At 43.5% G+C, this 15,372-nt stretch overlaps 2 protein-coding genes across 4 annotated transcripts in view; both read left to right on the forward strand.

Moving 5' to 3' along the window:
• LOC117878259 (broad substrate specificity ATP-binding cassette transporter ABCG2-like) overlaps positions 1 to 4,803 on the forward strand; it is a 38,224-nt gene extending 33,421 nt beyond the window's left edge. For both annotated transcript variants that reach the window (XM_034772359.1, XM_034772360.1), the window contains one exon: positions 3,275 to 4,803. In XM_034772359.1, coding sequence (XP_034628250.1) covers positions 3,275 to 3,425 — 151 coding nt within the window. In that variant the 3' untranslated portion in view covers positions 3,426 to 4,803. The remainder of the gene's footprint in view (positions 1 to 3,274) is intronic.
• Positions 4,804 to 10,450: 5,647 nt separating this feature from the next.
• LOC117877769 (broad substrate specificity ATP-binding cassette transporter ABCG2-like) overlaps positions 10,451 to 15,372 on the forward strand; it is a 36,408-nt gene continuing 31,486 nt past the window's right edge. For both annotated transcript variants that reach the window (XM_034771238.1, XM_034771239.1), the window contains exons 1-3: positions 10,451 to 10,659; positions 11,583 to 11,642; positions 12,229 to 12,343. In XM_034771238.1, the coding sequence (XP_034627129.1) occupies positions 10,451 to 10,659; positions 11,583 to 11,642; positions 12,229 to 12,343 (384 nt within the window). The remainder of the gene's footprint in view (positions 10,660 to 11,582; positions 11,643 to 12,228; positions 12,344 to 15,372) is intronic.

Genomic DNA, 15,372 nt, shown 5'->3' on the forward strand with positions numbered 1-15,372 from the left:
CAGCACAGCAGACCCAGTGGCGGGAGAACTTGTCCCAAATGCACCAAGCCAACATGGATCGGGAGGAGAGGTGGCGTCAGGAAGACCAGCAGGCGACTCAAACCCTGCTTGGACTACTGAGGGAGCAAACGGACACGCTCCGGCGCCTTGTGGATGTTCTGCAGGAACGGAGGCAGGAGGACAGAGCCCCGCTGCAGTCCATCTCTAACCGCCCTCCCCCGCCACCAAGTCCCATACTCCCTTCACCCAAAGTGCACAGAAGGAGAGGCGGCAGAGTCCCTGCTAACTCTCACTGCACCCCTGCAGAGAGCTCGAGCAGCAGAAGGCTCTCAGTCCCCAAAGTTTGACAAGTTCTTTCCTTCCCGCCTGACACAAGCCCCCGTCCAAGTTTCACTTCCCAGTCCCCTGTGTAGTTGTTAATAAAAAATATGTTTCTGTTAACTACTGTTTCCATCATGTTCTTTTGGAGGAGGGGGGGAAAGGGGGTTGGTAATTGGACAGGACAGTCACCTTTGGCAGGGTACATAGTCGGGGGCAGGCACAGCAGCAGGGCACATACATAGTGCAGTGATGCAGTGACTACTTACCCTGGTTAGTCTGGGAGGTTCTTTTCATGTTATGTGGTGGGAGGTGGGTTGCTCTGTGACTTTGTGGCACGGGAGGGCAGTTAGAGATCTGAAGCGGCGGTCCTTAGGCAGGATCACAGAGCCACACAGCAGGGGATCTGTAAGCGTCCCCCCCCGCCACAAAGTCACATAGTACCCCCATACACACAGTCCCTATCAGGAGGGGTGACAGGCTCCGTTGAAAGAACCATCCCACCGCACCGGAGCCTGTCAGTCCTTCAGTTTAGAAGCTGCATTCGCGCGACTACACTACACCCGCTCCGCACCACAGTCTGCGTCCCAGTTTTAAAAAATTCCCGCGAAAACAGTATTACAGAAAACGGTGTGCTTTAACAAAGTAGAACTATTTTTATTTTGAAACGTGTGTTGGAAGTGGGGTGAAGGCTTCTCTGTACACAAAATTAGAAAGTCACAGGTTACCCTGCTCACTCAGGAACTTTGCTTTCAAAGCCTCCCGGATGCACAGCGCTTCCCGCTGGTCTCTTCTAATCGCCCGGCTGTCTGGCTGTGAGTAATCAGCAGCCAGGCTAATTTCCTCAACCTCCCACCCCGCCATAAAGGTCTCCCCCTTGCTCTCACAGAGATTGTGGAGCACACAGCAAGCTGCTATAACAATGGGGATATTGGTTTCGCTGAGATCACAGCGAGTCATCAAGCTTCTCCATCTCCCCTTGAGACGTCCAAAAGCACACTCCACCACCATTCTGCACTTGCTCAGCCGGTAGTTGAAGAGTTCTTTTTCAGTGTCCAGGGCACCTGTATAGGGCTTCATGAGCCAGGGCATTAGCGGGTAGGCTGGGTCCCCGAGGATGACTATAGGCATCTGCACATCCCCAACAGTTATTTTGTGGTCCGGGAAGTAAATACCTTGCTGCAGCCGTCTAAACAGACCAGAGTTCCTGAAAACACGAGCGTCATGAACCTTGCCCGGCCATCCCACGTAGATGTTGGTAAAACGTCCCCTGTGGTCCACCAGTGCTTGCAGCACCATGGAAAAGTAGCCCTTTCTGTTAATGTACTGGCTGGCCTGGTGGTCCGGTGCCAGGATAGGGATGTGAGTTCCATCTATGGCCCCACCGCAGTTTGGGAATCCCATCGCTGCGAAGCCATCTATGATCGCCTCCACGTTTCCCAGGGTCACTACCTTTGGCAGCAGTACATCAACGATTGCCTTGGCTACTTGCATCACAACAACCCCCACGGTAGATTTGCCCACCCCAAACTGGCTCGCGACTGACCGGTAGCTGTCAGGCGTTGCAAGCTTCCAGAGGGCTATGGCCACTCGCTTATGGACAGTCAGGGCTGGTCGCATCCGGGTGTCATTGCGCTTCAGGGCAGGGGACAGCAACTCACAAAGTTCAAGGAAAGTTCCCTTCCGCATGCGGAAGTTTCGCAGCCACTGTGATTCATCCCAGACCTGCAGCACTATGCGGTCCCACCACTCAGTGCTTGTTTCCCGTGCCCAGAATCGCCGTTCCACGGCATCAACATGACCCATTGCCACCGTGATGTCCTCGGCGCTGGGTCCCCTGCTTTCTGAGAGGTCTGTGCTACTCTCACACTTCAGGCCATCACCGCGTTGACGTAGCCTCCTCGCCTGACTTTTCTGCATCTGCCTCAGGGCAACCTGTATGATAAGCTGCGAGGCGTTGAGAGCGGCCACAACTGCAGCGATGGTTGCAGCGGGCTCCATGCTCACAGTGCTGTGGCGTCCGCGCTGTCAATGACTTGAAAAGTGCGCGAAATGATTTCCCGCCGGCGCTTTCAGGGAGGGAGGGAGGGCGGGAGTGAGTGATGGATGGATGACGACAGTTACCCAAAAGCACCCTCGACACATTTTTTTACCCAGAAGGCATTGGTGGCTCGACCCAGAATTCCAATGGGCAGCGGGGACTGCGGGAACTGTGGGATAGCTGCCCACAGTGCACCGCTTCCAATGTCGACGCTTTCCCCGTTAGTGTGGACTCACAAAGTCGAATTACTGTCCTTAGTGTGGACACACACGTTCGACTTTGCAATATCGATTCCAAATATTCGATTTAAGTAAAATCGAACTACTCTCGTAGTGTAGACAAGGCCTGAGTGAAGCAGTTAAACCAACTTAATCTCCGGTGTAGACAGTGCTAGGTTGATGGGAGAATTCTCCTATCGATCTAGCCACTGTCCCCTTGAGGAGGTGGAGTACCTATGCCATCGAGAACCTCTCCCGTTGGGGTAGTTAGTGTCGTCACTGAAGTGCTACCGTGGTGCAGTAGCATCACTGCAGCATTTTAAGTATAGATGCACCCTAAGTGACTTACTCAAAGTCACACAAAAAAGTTTGTGGCAGAACTGGACATTGAATTTGGGCTCCTCAGTCCCAGGCTAGCACCCTACCCACTGGACCACCCTTTCTGGGTAGCTTAAATGTGTGTACGGTGTTGTAATCTTATCGCAAGTCAATGAAGAGAAGAAAAAATGGAATTTAAATCCTATGGTTCTTAGGGGTCAGGAACTCCTGTCGTGAAATGTCTCCATGCATTTTTCTTAAGACTTGGCTGCTGCAAAAAATGCCTTTGTTGTCATGTGGAATTCCAGTTTAAATGAACATAACATAACAGACACCTAACAAAGGATTCACTTTTAAAAATCTCTGTTTGTATTTGTAGGTATTGTACTGGAGAAGAATATTTGAAAAACCAAGGAATTGAGGCAACTTCCTGGGGCCTGTGGCAGAATCACGTGGCTCTTGCATGCATGACAATAATTTTCCTTACAATTTGTTATCTGAAACTGCGCTTCATGAAAAAGTTATCTTAAAACAAAAGTGTAAATAAACTGTGATTCACACTGTTCGGATAGTTTTATAAGTTAGAAAACTGAATTGATTTTTTGTTAATAGTACTCTTTTGTATCTTTTATCTCTTGCCTCAAAATTGAACAAAGTTAACAAAAATCTTCAGCAATACTAAATATTCATTGAAATTGCACTTTTTGGAAATTTACAGTATTCCTGAATTTTCTTTATGGTCATGAAATGTACATATGAGTATTCATCTCTTCATTAGACCAATTGTAAAGGCAATTTTTTACTACATGCTGTTTGTTAAAATACAGAACAGTTATGAAATGGTAATAATTAATGGCTCCATCCACAAAGAAAAAGTTCCATGGTTGGACCTATTTTCTTAATTTTGCACATCCAGAGTGATACTCTGACAAAAATAAATCAATCTATTTTTAAGGTCCTGGAACACTAATTTAATATTTTATCTCTCCTATTTCCCTCCTCCACACACACTACATCACATCGTAGTCATCATATTTGCCATGGGCCAGATTTTGCCAGGCCCTTATATGGTTGCATAGTTGGTGGTGGGGAGGGGAAGTCTAAGAAGATGCCAACCTTTGTGTAGTCTGTATAAGAACTAGGAAGAATTGCAGCCCCTGCGGTTAGTTGGGGCATGCTGGGAGTGTCTTATTCCTTGGGGTGCAGTGCCACAAAAGGAGAAGCAGGCAGAAGGTGAGGTTATGGCTCTGCCCAGCCTCTCACATCTGCTCACTGGTCAGATGTAAAATCGGTTTGCATGGCTTCAGTAATGTGGAAATATTTATTGCTGAATACAATCTTAACTATCATGCATGGGAAAATGTGCATTAAAATATACATGCCAAATATAATGTATATTTTCTTTGCACAGTGTTTCAGTTAGAAACACAGAAATTACCATATTGCAACAGACCAGTAATCTACTTTGGTGTCCTATCTCCATTGTGAGATTTTTTTTTTAAAGTAATAATTTTTTGATTATTTTTATTTGTCTTTTGCTCTTAGGGTGAATTTGCTTCATGTTTTCAAGCTTTATTCTGGAACCATGTGGGCTAGAAACTTCTTTGAAGTGAGAGCTGAGATTCTCATGTAATCTCTTGATTCCAGCCATTGCTTGGTGTTTTCCTTAAACCCACATCGCCAGATTCATGATCAAATAGTGAGAGCTGGCAACACTGCCTTAACAACATACTACAGCTGTAATACCTGGAGAAACTACATATTAATGTAAATAAATTATCACTTTATGACAGGTTTCAGAGTAGCAGCCATGTTAGTCTTATCCGCAAAAAGAACAGGAGTACTCGTGGCACCTTAGAGACTAACAAATTTATTTGAGCATAAGCTTTCATGGGCTACAGCTCACTTTTTCGGATGCACAGAATGGAACATACATTGAGGAGATATATATACACACATACAGAGAGCATGAAAAGGTGGGAGTTGTCTTACCAACTCTGAGAGGCCAATTAAGTAAGAGAAAAAAACTTATCACTTCTTTCCCTCTTAATTGACCTCTCAGAGTTGGTAACACTCACCTTTTCATGCTCTCTGTGTGTATATATATCTCCTCAATGTACTCCTGTTCTTATCACTTTATGTTGCATTTTAAATTTCCTTATGTCAAGTACCTCCTGTTTTTGTGTTATCTGATGGGGAAGATAGGTGTACCCTAAAGATATTCTCCATTCTGTTAATTTATATAACTCTGTTGTATTTATTCCAACTCTCCTTGAATGGACGGCTTCTCAGCTCCTGTGCAACAAATTATCTTTGTTGTCCTTAGGATTTTCTGTTGCATCTATAGTGTGTCTTTTTAATGTGACCAAAAATAAATGTGTTATTCAAAGGAAGTACTATCTGGTTATGATGGTATTATAATGCTTTCTGTATTCCATTATCCATCTTAGCAGAGCCTAACATCTTAACATTTTTTCCATTGTTGCACCTCTTCAGTGAGCTGCCTTCAATGATTCTTATATATTTTTCCCATGGTAACAATTTAAACTGTCAGTATGTATGTGAAGTTCCCTCCAGTATGCATTACTGCCCTTGTCCATACTGAATTTTATTTAACATTGTGTGGCCCATTTACCTAAGTGTGTTAGGTCCTTCTGAAATTGCACACACTCCTCTCTAGTCTTGACTAATTTAAATAATTTTTTGTCAGCCACAAATTTTACTGTCTCAACATTTATGCTCTTCTAGATCATCCATAAATAAACTGAACATCACCAGTCCTGCTATTGACCCATTTTCTCTGTGAAATTTGTAATATTAAATAAAATGCGTTAATAAGTAACAAAAGCATGTAAAAAGAACCCAATTCTGCAGCCCTTAGTGTTCAATTGAGGTCAGTAGGGCTGCAGGATTGTGCCCAAATGTATGTGGGAATAGTTTGTTTGTTTTCGTTATCACTGATGTGTTCACGTCTTTCTCAATGGTGGACAGAAAAGGTTGTGTCTGGGGCTTGAGAACATATGCATTGTCATCAGTGAAGTGTCACTAAAACACTTTTTGAAAAAATTGAAGAGCCCTTTTATATGCACGTGGGTTGTAATACACTGCAGCATGGTTTCCCCTGAAGTCCTAAAAGCTGATATCCCACCATTTTAAATTTTCTTCTCCATGTATTTTCTTTACCGAAATCCTCCCTCTTTATTTTAGGTTACTAGCAAAATAAATCAGGTAAGCTGTAGTTTTAAAATTTCCAAATGTTTCAGACCTTTGTTGTTGACATTAATTCTATTTATATCTTAGCTACTGCTGTTTCCTAAAGTCATGGAGAGAAACCCAGCTAACGTCTGAATTCAAACCATAGTGATGTAACAGATAAAATACAATTACTGTGTATTTTCTACCAAGGCATTTATCAAAAGTATGAAGCCATGTTTCACAACTGATTTTATAACATGTTTCGTAATAGTGTCTGATGCATGCTGGTAGAGTGATGGTTGCTCACTGTGCCACTAGCCAATATACTGACATTCTGACTAGCATAGAGATCACACCTGTTTACTTCATTCAGTCACAGCAAGTCACCCATGGAAAGTAGTCTTTTAAAAACATATTGTGCATCTGTGAATAAGCTGGTTTCTGAATGGTTGAAATTTTATTTCTAACCTTTTCAGGACATAATTGTCAGTCACACAGCAATGTAAGTGTCTGACACAAATTTTTGTGTGGTATAACTGATTGTTAGTTATTCATATTATGTATGTGTGTTCCATTAATTAAAATATAAAATGTACTTCTTAACATTCATTGAACTGATTTCAATAATACTATGTACTATTTGATTATTGTCTGTCCTTCTGACCTGTCACAAAATAAGCTGTTTTGTCACAATCTCCAGTGAGATATCTGAACTGTACAGTATATGCAAATGATATATTCCTGTATAACAGAAGCAAACTTGTATGTAACATTGATATTTATTATGCAAACCTTCTAAAAATCATCTATCACAGTCAGGGTAAATGACCATCAAAGTAGCCAATAGCTCACCAGTGCCATGGCCTTAAAACCAGCAGGTTCCTAAGCAAATGACTATGGGTTTGTACCATGCTCACAAATAAAGCCTTTATCTGACTGTGCCACTGATTTTGGTGAATTATTTTCCTAGTCCCTCTTTTGTTGTTAGAGCCAACCACTTACATAGGGTTCTTGAAATTGGCATCATACATCTATAACTGGGCAATATTAAAAGGAGACTATTGGATTTGATTGTATTGGATTTTATTGCACAGTTTTCCAGGATAACCGCACAGATACCCTTGGCACAATTAATTTTTATATATAAAAATAAAGTGTCGGTGAATAATGTCGCTGTTTGTTTTTAAACTTTTTTTGGGGGGGGTATTTCAATTTTGTCAGTTGCACAGAAGGGCCTGTACTCGCCACACTTGCGCTCTCTTTCTCAGACACGTTTATTGAGCGGGGGCGGGGGCACAACAGACAGCGTCAGTGTGGGCGCAGGAGCGCGGAGCAAGGGCCCCCCAGAGAACTAACAACGGGGCGGCTGCTCCCCTGGCCGGGCCGTTGAAACGTGCGCGCGCTCCCAGTGGCAGCCGCCGGTGGCTTCCGTTAAAGCCGTTACTCGCTGCACGTGCTGGGAGGGGCGGAGGGGGGGGGGGTGCCTGAGAAGTAAGAAAGGGTGAGGGGGATGGGCAGGCGCGAGCCGACCCCATCAGCGCGAACCGGGCACCCGCCACCCTACTTCTCCACGTGCCTGCCCGCGCATCCTTCTCACCTGCGCATTTGCGGCGCAGCCAGCGCGGGGCGGTAGGAGGCGCTTCGCTGCTGCAGGGAGAGGCGGACTTGAGTCCGGGAGCGGAGCGGGGCGTGATCCCAGCAGCAGCTGAAAATCCAACCAGCGACTCCCCCGTGAGCCGTGCAAGGTAAGGGTGACGGTAACTAGGGTGACCAGATGTCCCGCTTTTATAGGCACAGTTCCGATTTGGGGTCTTTTTCTTATATAGGATCCTATTGCCCCTCAACCCGTCCCGATTTTTCAGGCTTGCTGTCTGGTCACCCTAACTGTAACTGTGCTGCGGGGAGAGGGGTTCAACCCCACTCCTATACACCTACAGCCGGGAGTGTTTGCTCAGTGGTTTGAGCATTGGCCTGCTAAACCCAGGGTTGTGAGTTCAATCCTTGAGGGGGCCACTTAGGGATCTGGGGCAAAATCAGTACTTGGTCCTGCTAGTGAAGGCAGGGGGCTGGACTCGATGACCTGTCAAGGTCCCTTCCAGTTCTATGAAATGGGATAGATCCATTAATTATTATTATTATTATAACTATGTACAACCTCCCCATCTACACCCCACCTGCACCGCTACCATCTCTACAACTAACCATGTACAACCCCCCCATCTACACCCCACCTGCACTGCAACCATCTTGACACCTACACCCCAAACATGTACAACCCCCCCATCTACACCCCGCTCATACACACCTACACCCCATCTGCACCGCAACCATCTATACACCTACACCCCAACCATGTACACCCCACTCATACACACCTACACCCGTCCACACTGCAACCATCTATACACCTACATCTACAACTACACCCCACCCCATACATACATATCTACACCCCAACCTTATACAACTCATCTACACCCCACCCAAACCACATACACACCCCTACACCTCCATCTATACACACTTCAACTCCCCATCTACACCTACATCCCACCCATACACCTATACCTACCCCCATACACATCTATAACCCAATCTACACCACACATCATCCTACCCATACACAACTGCACCCCCATTTACACCTACACCCCCCCACCTATACAACCTTCCCCCATCTACACCCCAACCACATAGAAATATCCTTTCAGAAAAGCGATAGAGAAACTAGATAACCCTCAGTCCCTTTATAGAAATGTTTTTAGTTCTCATTTAAAGTAAAGTTAAACAATAGTAAATATTGTGCAAAAAATAGTCTGTATGAAAAGCACTTCAGTAAATACAACATTATAAATATAAATATATACTCAAATAAACCACCGTAAAACAATTGACTCTTTATAACTCTTGATTTGGTTGATTTATTTTTAGTCTCATTACCCTTTGATTTCTTTACATTGATTTATATAAATCTATTCCCCCTCACATGCAATCTAATATTTTTTGTCTGTAGTTGTGTGTCACTTACAAATATAGTCATAGCACTGAACATTATGTTGTCTAAATCATGAATAAGTCTCTACCAAATTCAGGGTCCATTTGGTCAATTTCATGGCCAGAGGGTTTTAAAATTGGTCAATTTCACAATTTCAGATGTTTACATCTGAAATTTCAGGGTGTTGTAACCATGAGGGTCCCGACTCAAAAAGGCATGGGGGGGACGTTTGTAAATTTGTTGTAAGGGCGTCGCAGGATTGCCACCTTCACTTCCATGCTGCCTTCACAGTTGGGCTCTGAAGGCAGCAGCCGTGGAGCTTCCTGAAGAGGGAGGAGGTTCCTGGATGTGGAGAGGAGTCTGATCTCCCCATTCTGCTAGGAGTGCCCCAGCCAGGGACTCCTATCTGCTAGCCTGCACGGGCTGGAGAGGGACAGGACTTGCTCTTCCCCTGTACAGCCCCTCTTCGGGGGAGATCAGACCCACCTCTGGGTACTTCCCCGGGCTGCAGGAAGCTCCATGGCTGGGCAGCAGCCCCAGCGCTTCCTGCAGCTGGAGGAGGTTCCTGCAGGCCTCTCCCCGTGCTGTTGGGAGCACCAAAGCTGAGGCTTTATAGCTGCTAGTCCCTGTCAGTGGTGGATTAACACAGGGGCCCTGGCCCATTTGCGGGGCCCCGGGAAAAATGGGCACCCTGAGCCCTGGCAGAATCCAGGGGGGTGGACTTATTTCACAGTCCGTGACCCATTTTTCACGGCCGTAAAATTGGTAGGGCCTGAGTTATTAAGTATAGTATAAAAGTGGACAAAATTAGCCATAATACAGATGTGGTACTTGTCTTGTCTCTTTGCAGGCTCTTGTTTGCATTATATTCGAGTTACAATATGAAAAAGTAAAATATTGTATCTTGTATAGTAAAGATTGAAAGTTTTGCTGTTGCCTTCTTTCCAGAGATGTAACTTTATGGAGATGATTTAGCTGAATTTGTTCATTTGTGGGTTCAAAAACTGAGTAATGCTTTGAGGAAAAGGCTAACAAGTAAATAGTAGTTTGAAGGAATTGGGCTTTATTAAAAAATGAAACAATAGTGTCAGGAGGTATTTATATGTCATTTCTCGAATAATGGCATTCAATTTTGGTATGCTATGATTGACTGAAGCCTTGCTGTTATTGTATAGCTGATTTTTTTTTTAAGAGGAATTAGTAGGATATGAGAGTGTCATGAATGTTGCCATACATGTAGGTTTCTCCCGCAACAAAACATTAAATTTATATTTTAACTACTTGTTTCTATTGATTGTTTTTATTGTGAATGGTAACTTTTACTATAATTATTTTTGTTATAAACAGCAGAAACATCCTTTCAGAATGACAGAGAACCAACCACACAGCAGTATTCAGATATCAGAACCAAGTACCAATGGCTTCCCCTTGAGAAAACTGTCCTCTATAGAAAAGAGAAAGTTTCCTGCAGAAGCCACTGTGACCTTTCACAACATCTGCTACAGAGTGAAAGTGAAGAGTGGCTTTTTATATTGTCAAAGAGCTGTTCTTAAACAAATTTTGAAAGATATCAAGTACGTATTTAAAAAATGTCTAGTGTATTTTAATGTTGTTTTCTTTTTCTTTCAACTTAGTCAACAACCTCATGTCAACATCCATCAGATGGATTCAGGAATGATTGATAAAATGACTGTAAAAATAGTTTTTGAATTCACACTTTGTATGTTAACTTTTGTATTAGTTTATAAAACAGAATTAATGTGATATTGATACATTTAATACACGAGGTTTACAACATCAGTTGTGTGTTATTTAATTTAAACTTAATGCTGTACTGATATTTCTTTTATAAATGTTGTATGATAATTTGAAAGAAAAAAAAAGCGAAGAAATGAGTAGTTTAGAACCCTTATACAGATGTGTTGTTTGCAGCACTGCAAAGAAATACCTCAGTTCAGTTGGAATTTGTGATTCATATTGAAACTCTGATATATTTGAGAGTTTGAAAATCCCTTTTCAGATGCTTAACTCAAGGCCCACCTTAGTTCTGATGGCAAAGATCACGTTCGTGTGCAAATCACCACCAGTTTGTAGGCATAAACTGTAAGTTCTCAGGAAAAATGTGTAAATGTCCATGCTAAAGTCGGTATGCAATTGGACCTGAACTTTGGGAGAAAAAGAGGAGCTAAATGTGTAGGGCTTTTTTTTTTTTTTTTTAAATTTGTTAGTCTCTAAGGTGCCACAAGAACTCCTTGTTGTTTTTGCTGATACAGACTAACACAGCTACCACTCTGAAATATAATTAAAAACTAAAAATTACTTACTAGAAGATCATTAAATTTTTTATAATTTTGTTATTTCACATAGCTGAGGAACGTCACCAGTTCCCAAAGGATTTTGTTTTTACAATACCACACAAACAAAAAAGGCCTTCAAATTAAATGAATTAATCTACAAATAAAACCATGAATTCAGGAAATGTTGCTTTTGTTTGCAGTGGGATTATGAGACCCGGTCTTAATGCAATTTTGGGACCCACTGGCAGTGGCAAATCTTCGTAAGTATTGAAGCAATGAAAAGACTTGTTTTATGTTATCCATATTCATCACGTTGAGAAGCCACGCCAAACAGAAAATGTGCCTGCATACTTACAGTACGGATGATTAGGAACACAAGAGCCAGGTGTTCGAAGTGGCTTCAACCCAAACTCTTAATTAATATGCCCCAAACTGCATCTCTATTACTCAAAGGACAACTCAGATTTCCATGCTCAAAAATAAGGTATCTGGAGTTCAGCTATTTGATTTAGGTGTACAAACTAAATTTATGATGTAAATCTAAGTTTTGGAACCTTTTCCAGGTGGCATAAATTGCAGCAGCTCATAGGCTGCTCAAACCTTTGCCAGGGCCAGCACAAAGACTCCCTAAAAATCAGAGAGCCCTAACCCTGACAGTCCCACCTCTGCTTACTGTGAGCAGATCTTGTCACAGGAGAAATGCTGAGCTTGCATTCAGCATCAAAACTGTGTGCACATCACATTTTGTTAACTGGATTTGTATGCCAAATTTATCTTCTACCTACTCCACTGTTCAAAGATTTACTCTTCAGAACCCTTTTGGGAGCCTGATTTTTCTTTTTCTAGGCTATTGGATATCTTAGCTGCAAGGAAAGATCCTCACGGGCTCTCTGGAGAGATTTTGATAAATGGAGCTCCTCGGCCTGCCAATTTTAAATGCATCTCTGGATATGTGGTACAGGTAAATGAGCCTGCAGTTACTATCTGCCTTTACTGTTTTAACCTCCCTCCAGAGGGAGACACAATCTGGATTAAAATTAACCACTAATTGATTCATACAGACCCGTGATGAGAATTATGGTATAAAATTTATTGACAAAAGAACCTGATAAAAAATGTAGAAACCGGTGTAGTGTTTCTTACTCCTTTTCTAGTGTCCCAATTTTTGATAATTTTTTTTCTATTGTAAACAAACACCTCATGTGACGTTTGGTAGTTTTTCCATTTTCTACTACACTTTGGTTATTATATTGAATCACCCTGACTGAATTTCACCTGAATTTGAACCATTTTCATTGGCCTCAAAGACTACAAGAAGATGTTACGAGAAGATTTTCTTTGTTTTTATTTTCAACCCAATTGTTATGTTTTTAATCGTTGCTGAAAATTTGCAGGAAAATGACCTGCAGTTAGAATCATAGAATATCAGGGTTGGAAGAGACCTCAGAAGGTCATCTAGTCCAATCCCCTGCTCAAAGCAGGACCAATCCCCAACTAAATCATCCCAGCCAGGGCTTTGTCAAGCTGGGCCTTAAAAACCTCTAAGAATGGAGATTCCACCACTTCCCTAGGTAACCCATTCCAATGCTTCACCACCCTCCTAGTGAAATAGTGTTTCCTTATATCCAACATAGACCTCCCCCTCTGCAACTTGAGACCATTGCTTCTTGTTCTGTCATTTGCCATCACTGAGAACAGCCTAGCTCCATCTTCTTTGGAACCCCCCTTCGGGTAGTTGAAGGCTGCTATCAAATCCCCCCTCACTCTTCTCTTCTGCAGACTAAATAACCCCAGTTCCCTCAGCTTCTCCTTGTAAGTCATGTGCCCCATTGTTGATTGTTTCAGATGTGCCTCCTTTACATTTTTTTCAATATTATTTTTATTACAGTATTGTCTTGAGGTGTCAGTCAGGGTAAGGGCCCAATTGTATTAGCTTTGTACAAAGTTATCTACATTATACAGTTTTTTCATTTGTCCTGTTACTACTTTTATATTCAGATTTCTGCTTTGCTCTTTGTGCCTCCAACTGTGATATCCTAGAGAGAGCTTAGGGTATGTCCACACTGCTACTGGAAGCAAGCCTCCTAGCTAGTGTGGCAGACTCATGCTAGCTTCACTCAAGCTAGTTATCATAGAATCATAGAATATCAGAGTTGGAAGGGACCTCAAGAGGTCATCTAGTCCAACCCCCTGCTCAAAGCAGGACCAATTCCCAGCTAAATCATCCCAGCCAGGGCTTTGTCAAGCCGGGCCTTAAAAACCTCCAAGGAAGGAGACTCCACCACCTCCCTAGGTAACGCATTCCAGTGTTTCACCACCCTCCTAGTGAAATAGTTTTTCCTGATATCCAACCTGGACCTCCCCCACTGCAACTTGAGACCATTGCTCCTTGTTCTGTCATCTGCCACCACTGAGAACAGCCGAGCTCCATCCTCTTTGGAACCCCCCTTCAGGTAGTTGAAGGCTGCTATCAAATCCCCCCTCATTCTTCTCTTCTGGAGACTAAACAATCCCAGTTCTCTCAGCCTCTCCTCATAAGTCATGTGCTCCAGACCCCTAATCATTTTTGTTGCCCTCCGCTGGACTCTTTCCAATTTTTCCACATCCTTCTTGTAGTGTGGGGCCCAAAACTGGACACAGTATTCCAGATGAGGCCTCACCAATGTCGAATAAAGGGGAACGATCACGTTCCTCGATCTGCTGGCAATGCCCCTACTTATACAGCCCAAAATGCCGTTAGCCTTCTTGGCAACAAGAGCACACTGTTGACTCATATCCAGCTTCTCGTCCACTGTGACCCCTAGGTCCTTTTCAGCAGAACTGCTACCTAGCCATTTGGTCCCTAGTCTGTAGCAGTGCATGGGATTCTTCCGTCCTAAGTGCAGGACTCTGCACTTGTCCTTGTTGAACCTCATCAGGTTTTTTTCTGCCCAATCCTCTAATTTGTCTAGGTCCCTCTGTATCCGATCCCTACCCTCTAGTGTATCTACCACGCCTCCTAGTTTAGTGTCATCTGCAAACTTGCTGAGAGTGCAGTCCACACCATCCTCCAGATCATTAATAAAGATATTAAACAAAACCGGCCCCAGGACCGACCCTTGGGGCACTCCACTTGAAACCGGCTGCCAACTTGACATGGAGCCATTGATCACTACCCGTTGAGCCCGACGATCTAGCCAGCTTTCTATCCACCTTACAGTCCATTCATCCAGCCCATACTTCTTTAACTTGGTGGCAAGAATACTGTGGGAGACCGTATCAAAAGCTTTGCTAAAGTTAAGAAATAACACATCCACTGCTTTCCCCTCATCCACAGAGCCAGTTATCTCATCATAGAAGGCAATTAGGTTAGTCAGGCACGACTTCCCCTTCGTGAATCCATGCTGACTGTTCCTGATCACTTTCCTCTCCTCTAAATGTTTCATAATTGATTCCTTGAGGACCTGCTCCATGATTTTTCCAGGGACTGAGGTGAGGCTGACTGGCCTGTAGTTCCCCGGATCCTCCTTCTTCCCTTTTTTAAAGATGGGCACTACATTAGCCTTTTTCCAGTCATCTGGGACCTCCCCCGATCGCCATGAGTTTTCAAAAATAATGGCTAATGGCTCTGCAATCTCACCCGCCAACTCTTTTAGCACCCTCGGATGCAGCGCATCCGGCCCCATGGACTTGTGCACGTCCAGTTTTTCTAAATAGTCCTGACCCACTTCTTTCTCCACAGAGGGTTGGTCACCTTCTCCCCATGCTGTACTGCCCAGTGCAGCAATCTGGGAGCTGACCTTGTGCGTGAAGACAGAGGCAAAAAAATCATTGAGTACATTAGCTTTTTCCACATCCTCTGTCACTAGGTTGCCTCCCTCATTCAGTAAGGGGCCCACACTTTCCTTGATTTTCTTCTTGTTGCTAACATACCTGAAGAAACCCTTCTTGTTACTCTTAACATCTCTTGCTAACTGCAACTCCAAGTGTGTGCATTAAAATAGCAGTGTG

Source organism: Trachemys scripta, chromosome 5 (assembly GCF_013100865.1).
Source record: "Trachemys scripta elegans isolate TJP31775 chromosome 5, CAS_Tse_1.0, whole genome shotgun sequence".
NCBI classification, from domain to species: Eukaryota; Metazoa; Chordata; order Testudines; family Emydidae; genus Trachemys; species Trachemys scripta.